The sequence below is a fragment of the Catharus ustulatus genome, chromosome 4 (assembly GCF_009819885.2).
Source record: "Catharus ustulatus isolate bCatUst1 chromosome 4, bCatUst1.pri.v2, whole genome shotgun sequence".
NCBI classification, from domain to species: Eukaryota; Metazoa; Chordata; class Aves; order Passeriformes; family Turdidae; genus Catharus; species Catharus ustulatus.
The window spans coordinates 63192781-63206937 of record NC_046224.1 but is presented as its reverse complement, the minus strand read 5'-3'; the positions used below and the strand labels follow the sequence as shown (position 1 = coordinate 63206937).

At 40.0% G+C, this 14157-nt stretch overlaps 1 protein-coding gene across 1 annotated transcript; it reads left to right on the top strand.

The window, feature by feature from the left end:
- The first annotated feature begins 227 nt into the window (after positions 1–227).
- MRPS35 (mitochondrial ribosomal protein S35) lies at positions 228–13859 on the top strand. Its single transcript, XM_033058596.2, has 8 exons — positions 228–411; positions 1874–1917; positions 2779–2946; positions 3335–3395; positions 4356–4495; positions 4878–4987; positions 5455–5524; positions 13433–13859. Exons 1-8 carry the CDS (start codon positions 234–236, stop codon positions 13703–13705), a joined length of 1044 nt encoding a protein of 347 aa, XP_032914487.1. The 5' UTR covers positions 228–233; the 3' UTR covers positions 13706–13859.
- The last annotated feature ends 298 nt before the right edge of the window (positions 13860–14157 follow it).

Here is a 14157-nt window from a genome sequence, read left to right as displayed (position 1 = left end):
TGCCAGAGCTCCAGGAGTGTTTGGAGAACTCTCTCAGGGATGCACAGGGTGGGATTGTTGGGGTGTCTGTGCAGGCACAGCAGCGCTCAGGACAGAGCCCAGGATGCTCTGAGCAGAGCAGGCCCTGTGGGGTTCAGCGAGGGCGGAGCGGCCGCGTTCGCCCTGCGGGGCCGGGCCCTTGCCGGCCGCCGTCGCGCCGGGCGGGGCCGTGGGCGGAGCGCGGCGGGGCCGGGATGGCGGCGCGGGCCGGGCGGTGCTGCCGGGCCGGGCTGAGCTGCGGAGCTCTGCTGTCCCCGGCTCTGCTGTCCCCGGCTGTACTGTCCCGGGCCCCGGCCACGCCTCGCTGGGGACGCGCCGCTTTTTCGTCGGCGCCCGCGGTGAGCGGCAGGGAAGGGCCGCAGGCTCGGGAAGGTGAGCGCGGGGTGCCCGGGGCTGTCGGGCTGCACCGCCCGCATGGCGGGACGGGCGGCAGGCAGGGCTGCAGCGGAGCGGTGCCTGTGCCAGCCTGTTCCCAAGGGGCATTTCATCGCTGTGTGTACTCCTGGGAAGCCTTTGGTGTCGTGCCTGGCCTCTGCCAGTGGGAGCGGTGGGTCAGGGTTTTCCCAGCCTTTTCCCGGTCGCTGAAAGCGCCTCTGAGTGATGTCCGGTGACACTGAAGTAGCTAAAGGTGTCCTGGCCTGAAATTACAGATGTTTGTAACAGAAATTGTAAGGTTGTTTTGGCGTGTGGCTGTATGTGAAAGCACCGCGAAAAAGGTAGGTGGAGGGATGCAGGAATATTATCTGAATGTTACATGTTGGAGAGCCCTGAATGGATGTACTATTCGGTTTAAGGTTTTAATAGCAAGAAGAGAATGAAGAGAAAAAGGTCCATAAGATTCTCAGATAAGGAAAACAAATAGCATGTGAAATCCACAAGTTTTTATGAGGTAGGGTTGTAAGACATACGAATGAAATAGAAATGAAAAAGAACCCAAACATCCCTTTCTAAATCTCAGTCATTGCTTTTTGCTAAATATGTACAACAGTGAAACCTCTGAGCTCAAACTAGACACTTGAAAATAAATGTCATCAAGTTCACCTTTGTATGTCTAAGGCCTCATTATTCTGATCTTGTTTTTTGGACAGTGGGGTTTGGAAGTGTTTTAGAGTTTGAGGAGGATGAGATGAAGACAGACAGGCGTACAAAGATCAGTGTATAGTTTGAAAATCCAGTGGTATTCGGTGACTTCATACATCCCTAGGGGTCCCTGACCATACTTCAGATGAAATCAGTGAGCTGGGAAGTAGAGCCTGGAAAAACCCAAACCTGAAATGGATTAAACTCTTTCACTTCCTGTTCCCCTTTCTCTGGGACTGCCCAGTGAGCTGGATCGAGGTGTTCCCCATCCCATTCAAGAAGAGAAACAATCCAATGTCCAAACTGTTCATGCAGAGGTTAGTTGTGCTGGAGAGTGGCACAGAAGAGGGTGTGAAGCTGTGCTGTCAGAAGGAAAGGATGGAGCCATCGCTCTTTCATCTTGGAAATAGGAACTCTTAAGTTTATCCATCTTGTGCTGCTAGTGGAGAGTGATTTGTGGCTGCTGTGTCACAAAAAAAGAGGAAAGGGAGCATAGGAATGAAGGTGAAAGTGTCCTTCATTCTTGTCCTCCCAGCTCTTTTTTTATCTTATTTTTAAAGCATTAATTAGTAATCTGCAGTTTTGAGTATCTGATCTTCCCCTGCTTCCATGTAAATATTGTGGAGTACTACCGGATATTGTCACAAAGACCAAAAAAACATACAGAATTGTGCTACAATTTTTGTTCCCAAACTACAGAATAATTTATTTTTAAAAGGTTTTTGTTAATCTCTTTTGTTTTTCCTTCCTTCAGGTTCAGTAAGGAGAAGAGGCAGGACACTACAGTTTGTGCGATCAGTAAGTACTGAAATTTACAGTTAGCTCAGGTGTTTGGGAAAGTTTTCTAAGCTGTGTTTTCTATCAGTTTGCCCAGGAACCCCTTCTGCAGCCAAATCCTGGTGAAACAATCCCCTGGGACTGTTCCAGGCCAACACCTGCCTTCTGTAACTTTTCAGTCTATGTTATCAAAAATCAAAAATACAGCACTAAACTGATGTTTAGCTTGCATTGACACCAGGTAGTGCAGGGCTGAAAAGTAACCAAGTTGTATTTCCAATAACCCAGACTTGTCAATGTTGTTTTCAGCCTGAGTTTACAGGATTTGTGGTGGTTGCTTTCTGGCATAAAGCTTTTCTTTTTCTAAGAGTGTCTGACTGTAGTGATGGTCAGTTTTTGGAGGGTATAAGCTGTTTTTGCCATGTACTGATACATTGTCTCTACACTAGAATTTCTATGGCAAGAAATTTCAGCATTATTAATTATGAACTGTTCCACATCTCCAGAGTTCCAGAATTTTAACACTCATTGTCTTGTCCTCCACCACATGTTCAGGCCCTTTAGGAAATAGAGTTTGCAATTCTTTACTGGTTTGATTCCCCCTGCTGATTTATCCCAAGGCAGGAAGATGGCAAGTTCTTCTTCCTAAGCATCTCTGCCATCAAATGCAGTGGAAAGTTGGGAAAGGCCTGGCAGCTAAGATGAGAGGGGCTCTCTGCTAAAAATTCCTCTACAGATCAGCACTAACTTTTGCTGTAAAAGAGCCTTGAAATGTCCAGCTGTAGGAATTGATCCCAGAAATCATTGTTTGATGTGTTGATCCTGCCTTGTCTTACATCCTGTGCATCACTCATCCCACCTGTCCCCTTTTCCCTTGGTTAGGCTGCACCTCCCAGGACAGAGAGGATGGCTGTGGATCAGGACTGGAGCAGTGTTTACCCAACAGCAGCTGCCTTCAAACCTGCCTCAGTGCCTCTCCCAATCAGAATGGGTTACCCAGTGAAGGGAGGAGTGCCTCCACCAAAAGAAGGCAACCTAGAACTTATCAAGGTGAGACACGTGCCAGGCTGGGGGGGTCACTTTTAAAGTCACTGTTTACTAAGGCTGCACTGCTTTGATTGGAATGTTTATCTTGGAGACTTCTTTCTGTTATTAACTTATCCTCTTGAATTTCTAAGTGGTAACAATTATAAAGTTAAGTAAGAAGTGAATGATATCAGGAGACTTTTTAGGATGATCATGGCTGTGATTTTTGTCACAGATTAAAGTCTTTCCCTAAATCAGACTTGAGAAGAGTCTGCTTATATGAATATTTCCTTTAAGCATTTTATACTGCCTTAGCAAATGTGAGAAGTGTAATCAGATTTCAGTAATGCCCATTTATTTCTGATCAGACAAAAAGCTATTATTTTGGTAACTCTTCATGTGTCTGTTTCAGATTCCCAATTTTCTGCATCTTACTCCTCCTGCAATTAAGAAGCACTGTGCAGCTTTAAAAGGTGAGGGGGGCATTGAGGCCTTTTTATTTTTTGTTTGTTTAGTTGGTTGGTTTTTTCTTTTTAAACCATCTCTAGAAGTTTTCTGGAAGCAAGATGTAACTGTGTGTGATGGAGGTGAGACACGGTACGCTTGTGGAGCTGGTGATTCAGCTGGCTGTGGCTGGTGCTGTCTGCTTTCCTGCTGCTGCCAGGAGTCATGCAGGTGTAACAGATAAGTCTCAGGAGGTTGTCAGCACACCAGTAAGAATGAAATGCTACTTTTCCACGAGGCCTTGCTTGAACTAATGAGTTGATAGTTCAGTGCTTTACAGAAGGGGAGTGATGAATGTAAATCAGTTCTCAGAGAACTCTGTGATTGAACCAGACTTGAATCCACTGCCATTTATGGGCTGCATTTCATGACCAAAAAGCTATTAATATGAGACTCTCTGTAAGAGCAGGATGTGCTGGGGAGGTACAGGATCTACTGGAGACCAGAAGCATCCTTCCACCCAGCAAGCCTGTAAGGGGAACCTAAGGAGGAGCTCAGGCAAAGGAAGCCTTTTTTGTGATGAGGGTGGTGAGACACTGGAAGAGCTTGCCCAGAGAAGCTATGGTACCCCATCCTGGAAGTGTTCAAGCTCAGGTTGGACAGGGCTTTGAGCAGCTGCATCTAGTAAAAAATTCTCGTAGCAGGAGGGTCACTTCCAACCCAAACCATTCTATGATCCTGTTTGGCAGTTGTGAGGCTGCATCTGCAGTACTGTATCCTGTTTTGGAGAAGCCAGTACAAAGAGAGACATGGCAATACTGGAGCAATTCTGGCAGAAACTCTCCTGTTGCCTTGTAGTACTTTAAAAGCACTAGTACTAGGACTAGTACTTTTAGAAACATATATTGCAATATACTTGAAAGAAAAAAAACCCAGCCAAATATACCAGACAGGTGTTAATTACTTGGTGTTTTCTATTTATTGTACAGATTTCTGCACTGAATGGCCAAGTGCTCTGGACAGTGATGAGAAATGTGAACAGCATTTTCCCATTGAAATTGAAACAGTAGATTATGTTTCTTCAGGGACTTCTATTCGGAATCCCAAAGCAAGAGTGGTGACCTTAAGAGTAAGTAGTAGTTTTGGTAAACAGCCTTTGTTTCAAACCCCTAAATGCTTGGCTTTCTTTTCCAAGCATGCAAATGTGATCATCTGTAAGGAAATGAGGGAAGTAGAGGGAACTCAAAATCTTATGCAAATGAGTACATCTGTGTGTTCCTGGTCAAATCTGTCCATTCATATTGACTGGCCTTGTGACTTGTAAGGCATTGGGGGGATATCTGAGTACTCAAATTATTCTTGCCTTGTGTTAAGACTTCCAATTTGAAGAAATTCTGCAAATGCATCCTGAATAGCTCTCCTTGAGAGAAGATGTGCCTGTCTCAAGTACTTCCAGAGATCAGAGTTTGGATTTTCCAAGGAATTAAATTTGTTTTCTCCTTTTCTTGAAGGTTAAACTTTCTAGCCTGAATTTGGATGACCATGCAAAGAAGAAGCTTATTAAGCTCGTGGGAGAGCGGTACTGTCAGGAGACAGATGTGCTCACCATTACAACAGACAGGTGAGCTGTCAGAAGGAATCAAAAATATTGTAGCAATGCCCACAGCAGAGAAAGGGCTGGGTGTCTTCTAGTAATACCAGTTATTGTCTTGATGAATTATTGTATTTTAAGGTTAAAATAGGACTTAATTAATACTACTCCTGTTATTAACTGTTAAAAACAGGTTTTAAAAGAGTTCAGATTTAATGTAGGTTGGATTCCACTTTGCCACAGGGGGCAAAGAAGTTTCTAATGCCGCCAGAAGATCTGTAAGTTCTTGGATATTGTATGTTTTCCTGCTGAATTGCAGCTGCCTGATCTCCTGTGTTCTTATTACTCATCCCTCCATGATATTACTCTTGGTTGTGTGTAATTGAGAAATATACAAGAATCAACCACTCATTTCCTAAGATTCCCTACATTACACAGTAGAAGATTTGATGGTAGGTTTTAACTTTTGGTTCAGAAAAATGTTTCTGCATTTCCAGGTGTCCCCTAAGAAGACAGAACTATGATTATAGCATGCACCTGCTCACAGTTCTGTACCACGAATCCTGGGTAAGCAGTTGTGCATGGACTCTCTTAATGTGCTCTCTGTCATATTTTAAAGTAAATGACCTTACAATTCTATTCTCTTTCAACTCACTTTTTTTCAAATTCAACCAAGAGAACCAGTATTCCAGATTCCTGTCTGTTAATTAGAATATGTCCTTTCTTGGGCTCTTCCTGGGCTGCAGTAAACCATGGCTGTCATTTGGAAGTGTTCTTGTTAAATGCTCTCTCATACCTTGTCTCAAGCTGACTGCTTTTCTGAGCTCCCTCTTGCTCAGAAAGGGGCAGCCTTCCCACCTTCTGACCACAGATATTCCTCTCACAGGGAATGTTTCACACTTATCTCCTGTATTTTTGTGGTTGTGTTGGTGCCCTTCAACAATTTTATAGGCATTTTTACAGAAAACCAGTGAACATTCTGAACAGAAATTGTTGTTGTTGGAAATCCATAGTAATGTTTTGGATGACTGAACTTTATTCAAATGTCCCACGTCACTGTCACATTGTTTGAGACAGACAAAGCCTTCATCATCTCCATATGTCACTCTTAGAGAAATTGTACCTTACCCACTGCTATGATTCATACTTACTGTTTTCAGTTGTTCTAGAATAGGAAATGTCTGCATTTAGCATTTTTATTAATTGTTCTTGATTTTGACCACTACAGTGCTGATGTTAAGAACATCCTAAGGAGGATGACCTGTATTTTCCTTTCAGTGGCAGTTGCCTTGAAGGATAATTTTGTAATTGTAGAGTGCATCAAATTAAACTGGTTGTGAAAGATAACATTTGCTGCAGATTTCAAGGACACATGGATGTTTTTCTCCCCAACAGCATCACATTGCATTACAAATCTTACATTAATGACAGAGTAGTTTCCAGTATTAAGCAATGACAAGAGACCTAGACAGTGCTTACTTTAATAATTTCAGACAAGCTCCATGGCTGTGTGGGGCCCCAGCTTTAATTAGTGCTGGCAGACAGGGCTATGCAATATTGATATGGGAGTGTTCAGTGTGTATTGAATATGCACAAGTCTCTTGCACTTTTATTACCTTTCATTCTCCACATTAATATTTGATGAGTTTGTCAATCAGTTGTAATTGTCTTTGATTCCCATGAAAAATTAATGGTTTCCTGAGACATGGGTTTTTATTTTGTGTGACATGTTTTGTTTTGTGGCATGGTTTTTCCCCCCTGATCAGGGATAATGCCTTTTAATAACTTGCTGAAAGATTGTTTGGATCCATTTTGTTAACCATGAGCAAACAGTGTGTGGTTTATTTTCATTTACATGAACTTTAATAGTGGAGGGGGATGGACAGAGCCTGACCTTCCATTTAGGCAGTAACATCAGTCCTGTTTGCAGAACTTACTGTAGGATTTGATGACTTTCCCAGCAGAGTAGTGCCACACTGTTAATACATGTGGCTGATGGAATTGAATCAAAAGATGAGGGCAGTGTTCTTTTCTTGCTGAGTGAAGGAAAGCTGGATCCATGTAATTTATGCCCTCAAGCTTAAAAACTTTTCCCATGATCTCTTTAAATGTGGCAGACATCCTATGATTTACATTAGTATCTAGATTACTGGATTTTGTGAATTGGAAGCATTTATAGGAAGAAATGTTATATGCAGATATACATCAGGAAATGGAATTTCAAGTGTAATTATGTTTTAGTTGCCAGCAATGCATCATCCTTTTATTACAAATGCAATATCAGACCCATGAGTTCAGTTATTTTAAAACAGTCTTTAAAATCTTCAAAACCTAAGAATGCTCATTTATTTTCTCACTCTAAAATACTTGGAGATGTTTTGCTTCCTGTTTACTAGTTGTCTGGTTATTAATCAAATATTTGTGTTTTATTAGCTTTCAGAATATATTAATTAGATGGATGACTTCTCCCAGTTAGTAAGAATTGAATTTCTTTTCTTTTTCTGTGATTCCTTTCAAATTATCCTCCAGGATTGTGCCTGGATTGAATTAATTAGTGAAAGAGTGAGATATGTTAGATAGATTATTAATCAGCATCTTAACCAGTTGTATTTCTGCTGCCTTTAAATGATGGTACTGCTTGAATGCTGTAGCATCACTCGAAACCTCAATGTCTTTTTATGGTACAAGTGGTTTTTAAAGAGTTAGAGTTTGCTGCCCTCGAGTGGTTGAAAAGATCATGGATGGATTTCTTCACACAGCTTGGATTAATAGTTTACCACTCAAAAATCCACTTCTGTTAGGAGCTGAAAGCAGGAATGAGAAGCAAATGCAGCGGAAAGTCAATTTTCCAGTAAGGAAAAACATTGAGAGTAATTAAATTTTTATTGCTCCAATTCCACGTGGTATTTCAACATACACAAGATGACAGAGAGTGAAAGATCTCAATTCAGCCTTGCAAAGCTGGAATCTTGATGAAAGATTACTAAAAAGTTGTCCTGGATCTTCTATTCTCCACTACTTCTTACAGTAAGACACAGAAAGGTGAGGGAAGGAAAAAAATGAAGAATGGGCAGACAGTGTGGCACTTAACTAAAATTTATCCATCAACCCTGCAGCTGTACAGCTTGACTGAATTTCAGGGGAACTACTTTTGCATTTCTTTTTAGAGCTTTCAGTGACAAGGCACTGGTGGGATGCAGTGTCTGTGTCTGCATGCTGAATGGATATTTTTACATGACCACTGGTGATAGCACTCAAATCCACCATACAACTTTTCATTAGGCTTCATCCTCATTTTTTCAACTACAGTCATTTTAAACCATTACAAATAAACATAATTTTTACCACTTCAGGTTGTGCCAGTAATACTTGGTAACAGCAGAATTTTGCAGTTTCATAGTGGGAGTTCACCTTGTAATTCAGCCTAAAATATGTGAAAGGAGATTAGTTCACTGTTGAAACCTAAGCAGGTCTTTGTCTACTTAGGATCCCAAAGTTCATGGTAGGAGCACTCAGGATGTTATGGCATGGAGGTTGTAGACTTGCAGTGGGAGGTGGAGGAGGCACTCAAGTCTTGCTGAAGCTCCCTGGGCACCTTTTGGTATCACTGAGGATGGTCAGGGGAAATCTCCTGACTTGGGCATCTTAGAACAATGAAGTGTGGTGTAATTGTGCCCTCCCTACCTAGAACAGGCTTCTCTCTCAGTGTGTCATTGTGTGTAGTTTAAGTACTGCAGACTGAGGCTGAAGTGAGGCTGGTCTCTAAATGTTGGAATATATCCTTTGTTTTGAACCATGGATTCCATTGTGTGCTCACCAGAATCAGACAGCTGATGAGAGAGTCCTCATCAGTAATGGGAACCAGAAAAGGTAAAGCTGAAGTGGCTTTATAATAGATGTTAAATTTCATACATTTTCTCTGAATTCAAACATTTTAAATCAAAGGAAGGAGGTTTCCTGACAGGAAATGTGTATTCTAGTAGAAGGTTGCACTTTTTTTTGTACCTCTTACAACCAAAAAAGGATGAGCATTCCAGCAAAAGGTTGAATTAGGAATTGTTTTTGCAATATTTCTGATTGTAGTAAGCTTTTTGCAATACCTTGTGTTTAAGCTCCATGTTTCTTGTTGCTGGAGGAACAAGGCTCCTTTTTGATGCATAAATACAATTTTTTTGCAGTTGTTCAGTTTTCAGTCTGTTGGAGTGAAATGAAGTCTCATGGGGCATTAGATTTTAAAAAACTTAATAGGCTTGGATTTTTAACATCACTGATCTCTCCTATGAGATCAAAATCTTACCTGGTCAGCCTTCAGGAAACAAACTGAGATAGATAAATACTTTACAAATGACCCTAGATTTGTAAGAAACCTGGACTTTCCAGAAAATTCATGCAGCCACACCAGCCTGGAGAAATTAGATGATGTCCTTAATTTTGAAAGAGGCGGATGGCAACTTTTCTGAGTTAGCTAGAGAGCCAGAAACTAAACTTGGGAATATCATTAATTATGAGAGCATCATTAATTATGAGGGCATCTCTTACGTGGCAGAGTTCTGTTTTGTTTCTCTGCTTTTCCTTTTGTACCTCATTGTACCTTTTATACACATTTGTACTTCACTGGAATTTTCAGTCCTCATAGTTTCTCTTGATTTTCCCTTGACCCTCTAAAGGTCCTACCTGTGCTGTGCCATTGCTGTATCCTAAAAAATACAGTTCTGCTGATTCAGAAGAATGAATTTTAACTTATTCCACATCACCAAATAATTACAATTTCTGTATCCAGTCTCATATGATACAAATAGGTTTTGCCTTTCTACAAACTTCTGTTGATATTTCTAAGTTGTTAATTAAATAGTACAGATCAAAGGTGTATTATGTCCAAAGAGATAAGCACATAATTGTTTTGGCAACTCCTCTTAGGATTGAAGGTTTTCAGTAATTTGGACAATGTTAGCATAACTGTCATTTATTAGCTGAAAATCTAAGATTATTGTACCACACAGAGCATCTTTTATTTCAAAGTAATACAAAGATCTAGGTGTATTTATTCCAGGCTATACAGAATTTGAAATTTGACTTGGCATTTTAGGAGCTTTCCTTCCCCTCAAAAAAAATCCTTTTAAAATACCTGGTCTTTGCTAAATAGCATTAAATATTTAACTGTTCAAACCATTGACAAGAAAATAAACCAACATGAGTCATGTTTTTAATTGCCTCAAGATTTCTGTGTGCCACTAGAGAAATTTTAGTTAAAATGTTTTTCCCAAAAGGAAGATCAGGGAACTTGACAATTTTAAGCCTCTGTATCACTGCAGCAGCAAAATTATTCAAGTTGAACAGGCAGCAAAAACCCCAAGCACATTGATGATGTAATGCCTACTTAAGAGATCCCAAATTATTTTCTTTCTTCTCTACTTTAAGGTACCATATAAAGTGAAACTTATTGTTAATGGATCACATGTAAAAAGTAACTTCACTGTCCAAAGTCAATTTTAGCATTCATACTTTTTAGGAATTCAGATTAAGCACTGTAAAAGCTTTTAAGTCTCCCAAACCACTGGCTTAAACTGCAGCATAAAAGATTTGCTTAGAAACAAATCCTTATTATGTTTACAGCTTTGAAAAAATAGTTCTTTATGTTTGCATTAGGAAATGGAAAAATAGCCTTTCTATGCCACTTTAGTCATAGGTTTAGATCTTTGACTTTATATGGAAAACTGTTTGCTGGTGTTTTGGTTTGGGATTTTTTGATTCTTATTTTAAGTGTTTTAAGAGGAAGAAGTTGAAAGTATCAGCTGAATTCATCTTTAGCCAAGCTGGATAATACTGAGATTCTGTCTTGTGTGATAGAATGAGGAAACCATTTTTAGTGATTTCTTATTTTTAACCTGGTTCTCAAAGTGGGGATTCTAGGAAAACCTTACACAATATCATACTTGGTTTTCACTTCTCACAGTTTTATTCTCATTTTTAAGGCTCCAGTGTTCACTAACATCTAAAATCTGCAGGGGATGTAAATAATTTAACTAATAAAATTTGAATGATTAAGACCTAATTTTTGAACTTTCTTTAATTGTCCTTATTAGTTTTATTCATAACACTTTAAACTGAGACTGCAACATGTGTAATATTTCCATTATTCAGAGTTCATGGTGCTTGTCTACCTTGTATCTTTATATGTATATCTTGTATATGTGTATATCTTGTATATGTTTCCAACTGCCTGTGTAATTCTACAGTCACTTTTCTCTTGCAGTAAATTCTGTTGAAAAAGTATCTAAGTTTCAATGGATACAATTAGTTTGGAAAAGCTAATGCATTTGGAAATCTCCCCCTACTGTCAAATCCCTTCCTGCCTTCACCCTCACCTCCCACCATGCAGTCAGATTTTGTTTTAAAATCCATGTTGACAACATCATTCTGCTGGGAAGGATTCCAAGAAAGAAATACTCAACAGTTGCTATAAAATCTTGCTTTGTATTGCTCACAAGAGGCAGGGAAATCTTAGTCTGTTTATTGGCATGCATCTCCAAAATCCTGTGAGTTGCTGTGTGCGAGAAGGATTTTCCTGAAGAGATAAATGTAATACTATCATTAGTCCTTGTTGTCTCTGCTATGTGTTTAAAAGCCTGACAGGGATCTTCTGTTTGAACTTCAGACATGAGTTTGGTCCAGGGAGTGACCAGGAGTGATACCCATATTCCCTTACTCCTGAGAAACCCTATCCCTGTGAGAGAGACTTTGGCTTGAAAATTCTGTTGGAGTTCAGGGGAAAAAATGTGTTGGATAGCAACTCTGCAGGTAACCAAGGGATGTGTAAAGCAGGATGATGCTGTTAATTTAAAACTCTAAACCTCTGCTCTGGATTGGAAGGTTTGTCAAGCAGACAAGGAGCACTTCACTGTGCCCACTTCTTCCATTAATGTTTCAGCAGTGCAGAGCTACAGGATGTGCTTTTGTTCCTGTTTTTCTCCTCTAGAAACTGAATGAGGTCCTTTTACTGCTGTGGTTTATTGTGTCCAGGATTTAATGTCAGTCATATGAACCTTTGAGCAGTGTGAATTGCTGCCTCTGACTAAACATTTGGATTCAGACTCAAAAGACAAGAGATGCCATTTACCAGGTGCAGGACACAGCGGTTGGGAAAGTGTTTTAAATTCAGATAGAGGAATCCAAACACTCAAGAGTTGCTGGGTGAAAAAAATCTTGGGGCTTAATTAAAGTAAATTCAATTGAGTATGTGGTTTGACTGCAGCAGCCTTGATGCTTAGTGGAAAGAATAACCTTTGAATAAACAAATGGAAAACAATACCAACACACACACCCCACCTTACCTCCTTCCCAGAAAAGAAAAAACAAAAAATACCCCAAACAACAACAACAAAAAACTCCTGCTCCCCTGACTTGCAAGAGGTTTTTTTGGTTCTGCCTAGCACAGCTAAAAATTTATTGAAGAGCCGTTTTTGGCAAGTTGTTTTAAAAAAGACAAAATCTCTATGATGTAAAGGGTTTACTGTAAGGTTTCTCTGAATGTATTTCCAGACAAATGCAAGTTTTATTTAGACATGATTTTATAACAATTGTAAGAAAAACATGAATAGCAAAACTAAACCCAAAATACTTCCAATTGTGATTCTTACATAGGTGGGGTAATATAAAGATACGACATAGTGGTTAATCAACAAATATTATAAATAATTATAAATACTCAGACATACAGCCTGCAATATAGAAAAATGCAAATATACCACTGAAGCATCTGTGTTCATCAAAGTACAATAAAATATAGCCGATTACAACATTTTAAATACTCCATAAAGATTCTTTCAAGGAGAGAGATGTTCTGTTGGATAAATGTTGAAAGACAGAATTGATTCAGAACAACTGTATTTACAGGCACTGGGATGATGTCTTCTGTCAGTGCCCAGCTTGTGATCCTGTCTAATTTTACAGCACTGATTAGGTAAAGATCAGCACCTTGTGGATAGAGATTCTGTTGAGCAGTTTGTTTTGCAGGAAGAAGAAATGGATTTGTTGGTGGAGCTTTTCTTCATGAGTCACATACTGGGTTACTCGTTAGGCACTGTCTTACTTTCTCCCCACCAGCCAGAACCTTGGGCTGGGGCCATAATCGCAGGGTGGCTGCTTCCAGAACTGCAGTATTGAGGGCTCTTTAAAATTACTACTTCTGCAAGGTTTTTACTTCTTCTTTATGTATAGTCCATAAGCCTTTTCTCCCACTCTGACTCACCCAGTTGTATTGATCTGCCAGATACATAAAGAACCGGATGAGTGGGAGAAAGGAGCTCATCCTGCTCATACAGGCTTGAGTTACAAACCCTGGACTCTAGAGGAGGAAATGCCTTCCACCATTAATGCAGTTTTTAAAGGTGATCACTATGACAGATCACTTCCTTCAAATTATTGTTGCTTTGTTTCAGTCTTGGGTAGTTTTTAAGGCTGTATATTTTCTTTCAGAAAACTGAGAAGTGGGAGAGTGAGAAGTCTGAGGAAGACATGGAAGAGTATGTCTGGGAAAACAGTCACTCTCAGAAAAATGCCTTGGACACATTGCTTCGAATAAAAGCCTCAGAGAATGTCAGCAATGTCACTAAGGAGGAACTGCTGGCATCTGAAGTGGTTAAGAATTACAGAAACTCGGTCATTGCACTCAAAAATGAAGGTGAAACAGAAAGTAACATCTCTCAGTACAAAGAATCTGTGAAGAAACTACTGAATATACAAGCGTGAGAGCAGAGTCTGCAGGTTCACCTGATCATTACAGAGGTGTTCAATGGATAATTTGGTTCAGAACCTGAACCAAAAAATGAAACTTGACCATGAGTTAAGTTCTGTCCATGAATCTTGTCTTTTGAATAAAGTATATTTGGATTCATACTGGTAACTAATGTTTTATTCTGTGTTTTGTTGGCATGGGAGATCCTGGTTCAGTCCTCTACTTCATCACATTCTGATTCCTAACACTTCTTTGGGCATTTAACATAGAGCAACAATGTCAGAACTAATGAAATCAGGCTTCCAGTTCCATTCATTAAAAGTCTGAAAATTAAGAGGTCTAAATGCTTTCCAAATGCCATTCAGATTTTTCCCTGTATGTTAAATGAGGATAATATTGCCTAAGTAGTCTGACTTGGAGAGATGTTGAAGCACTCTGGACAGTTGAGATTCTCAGTTGTTATTGT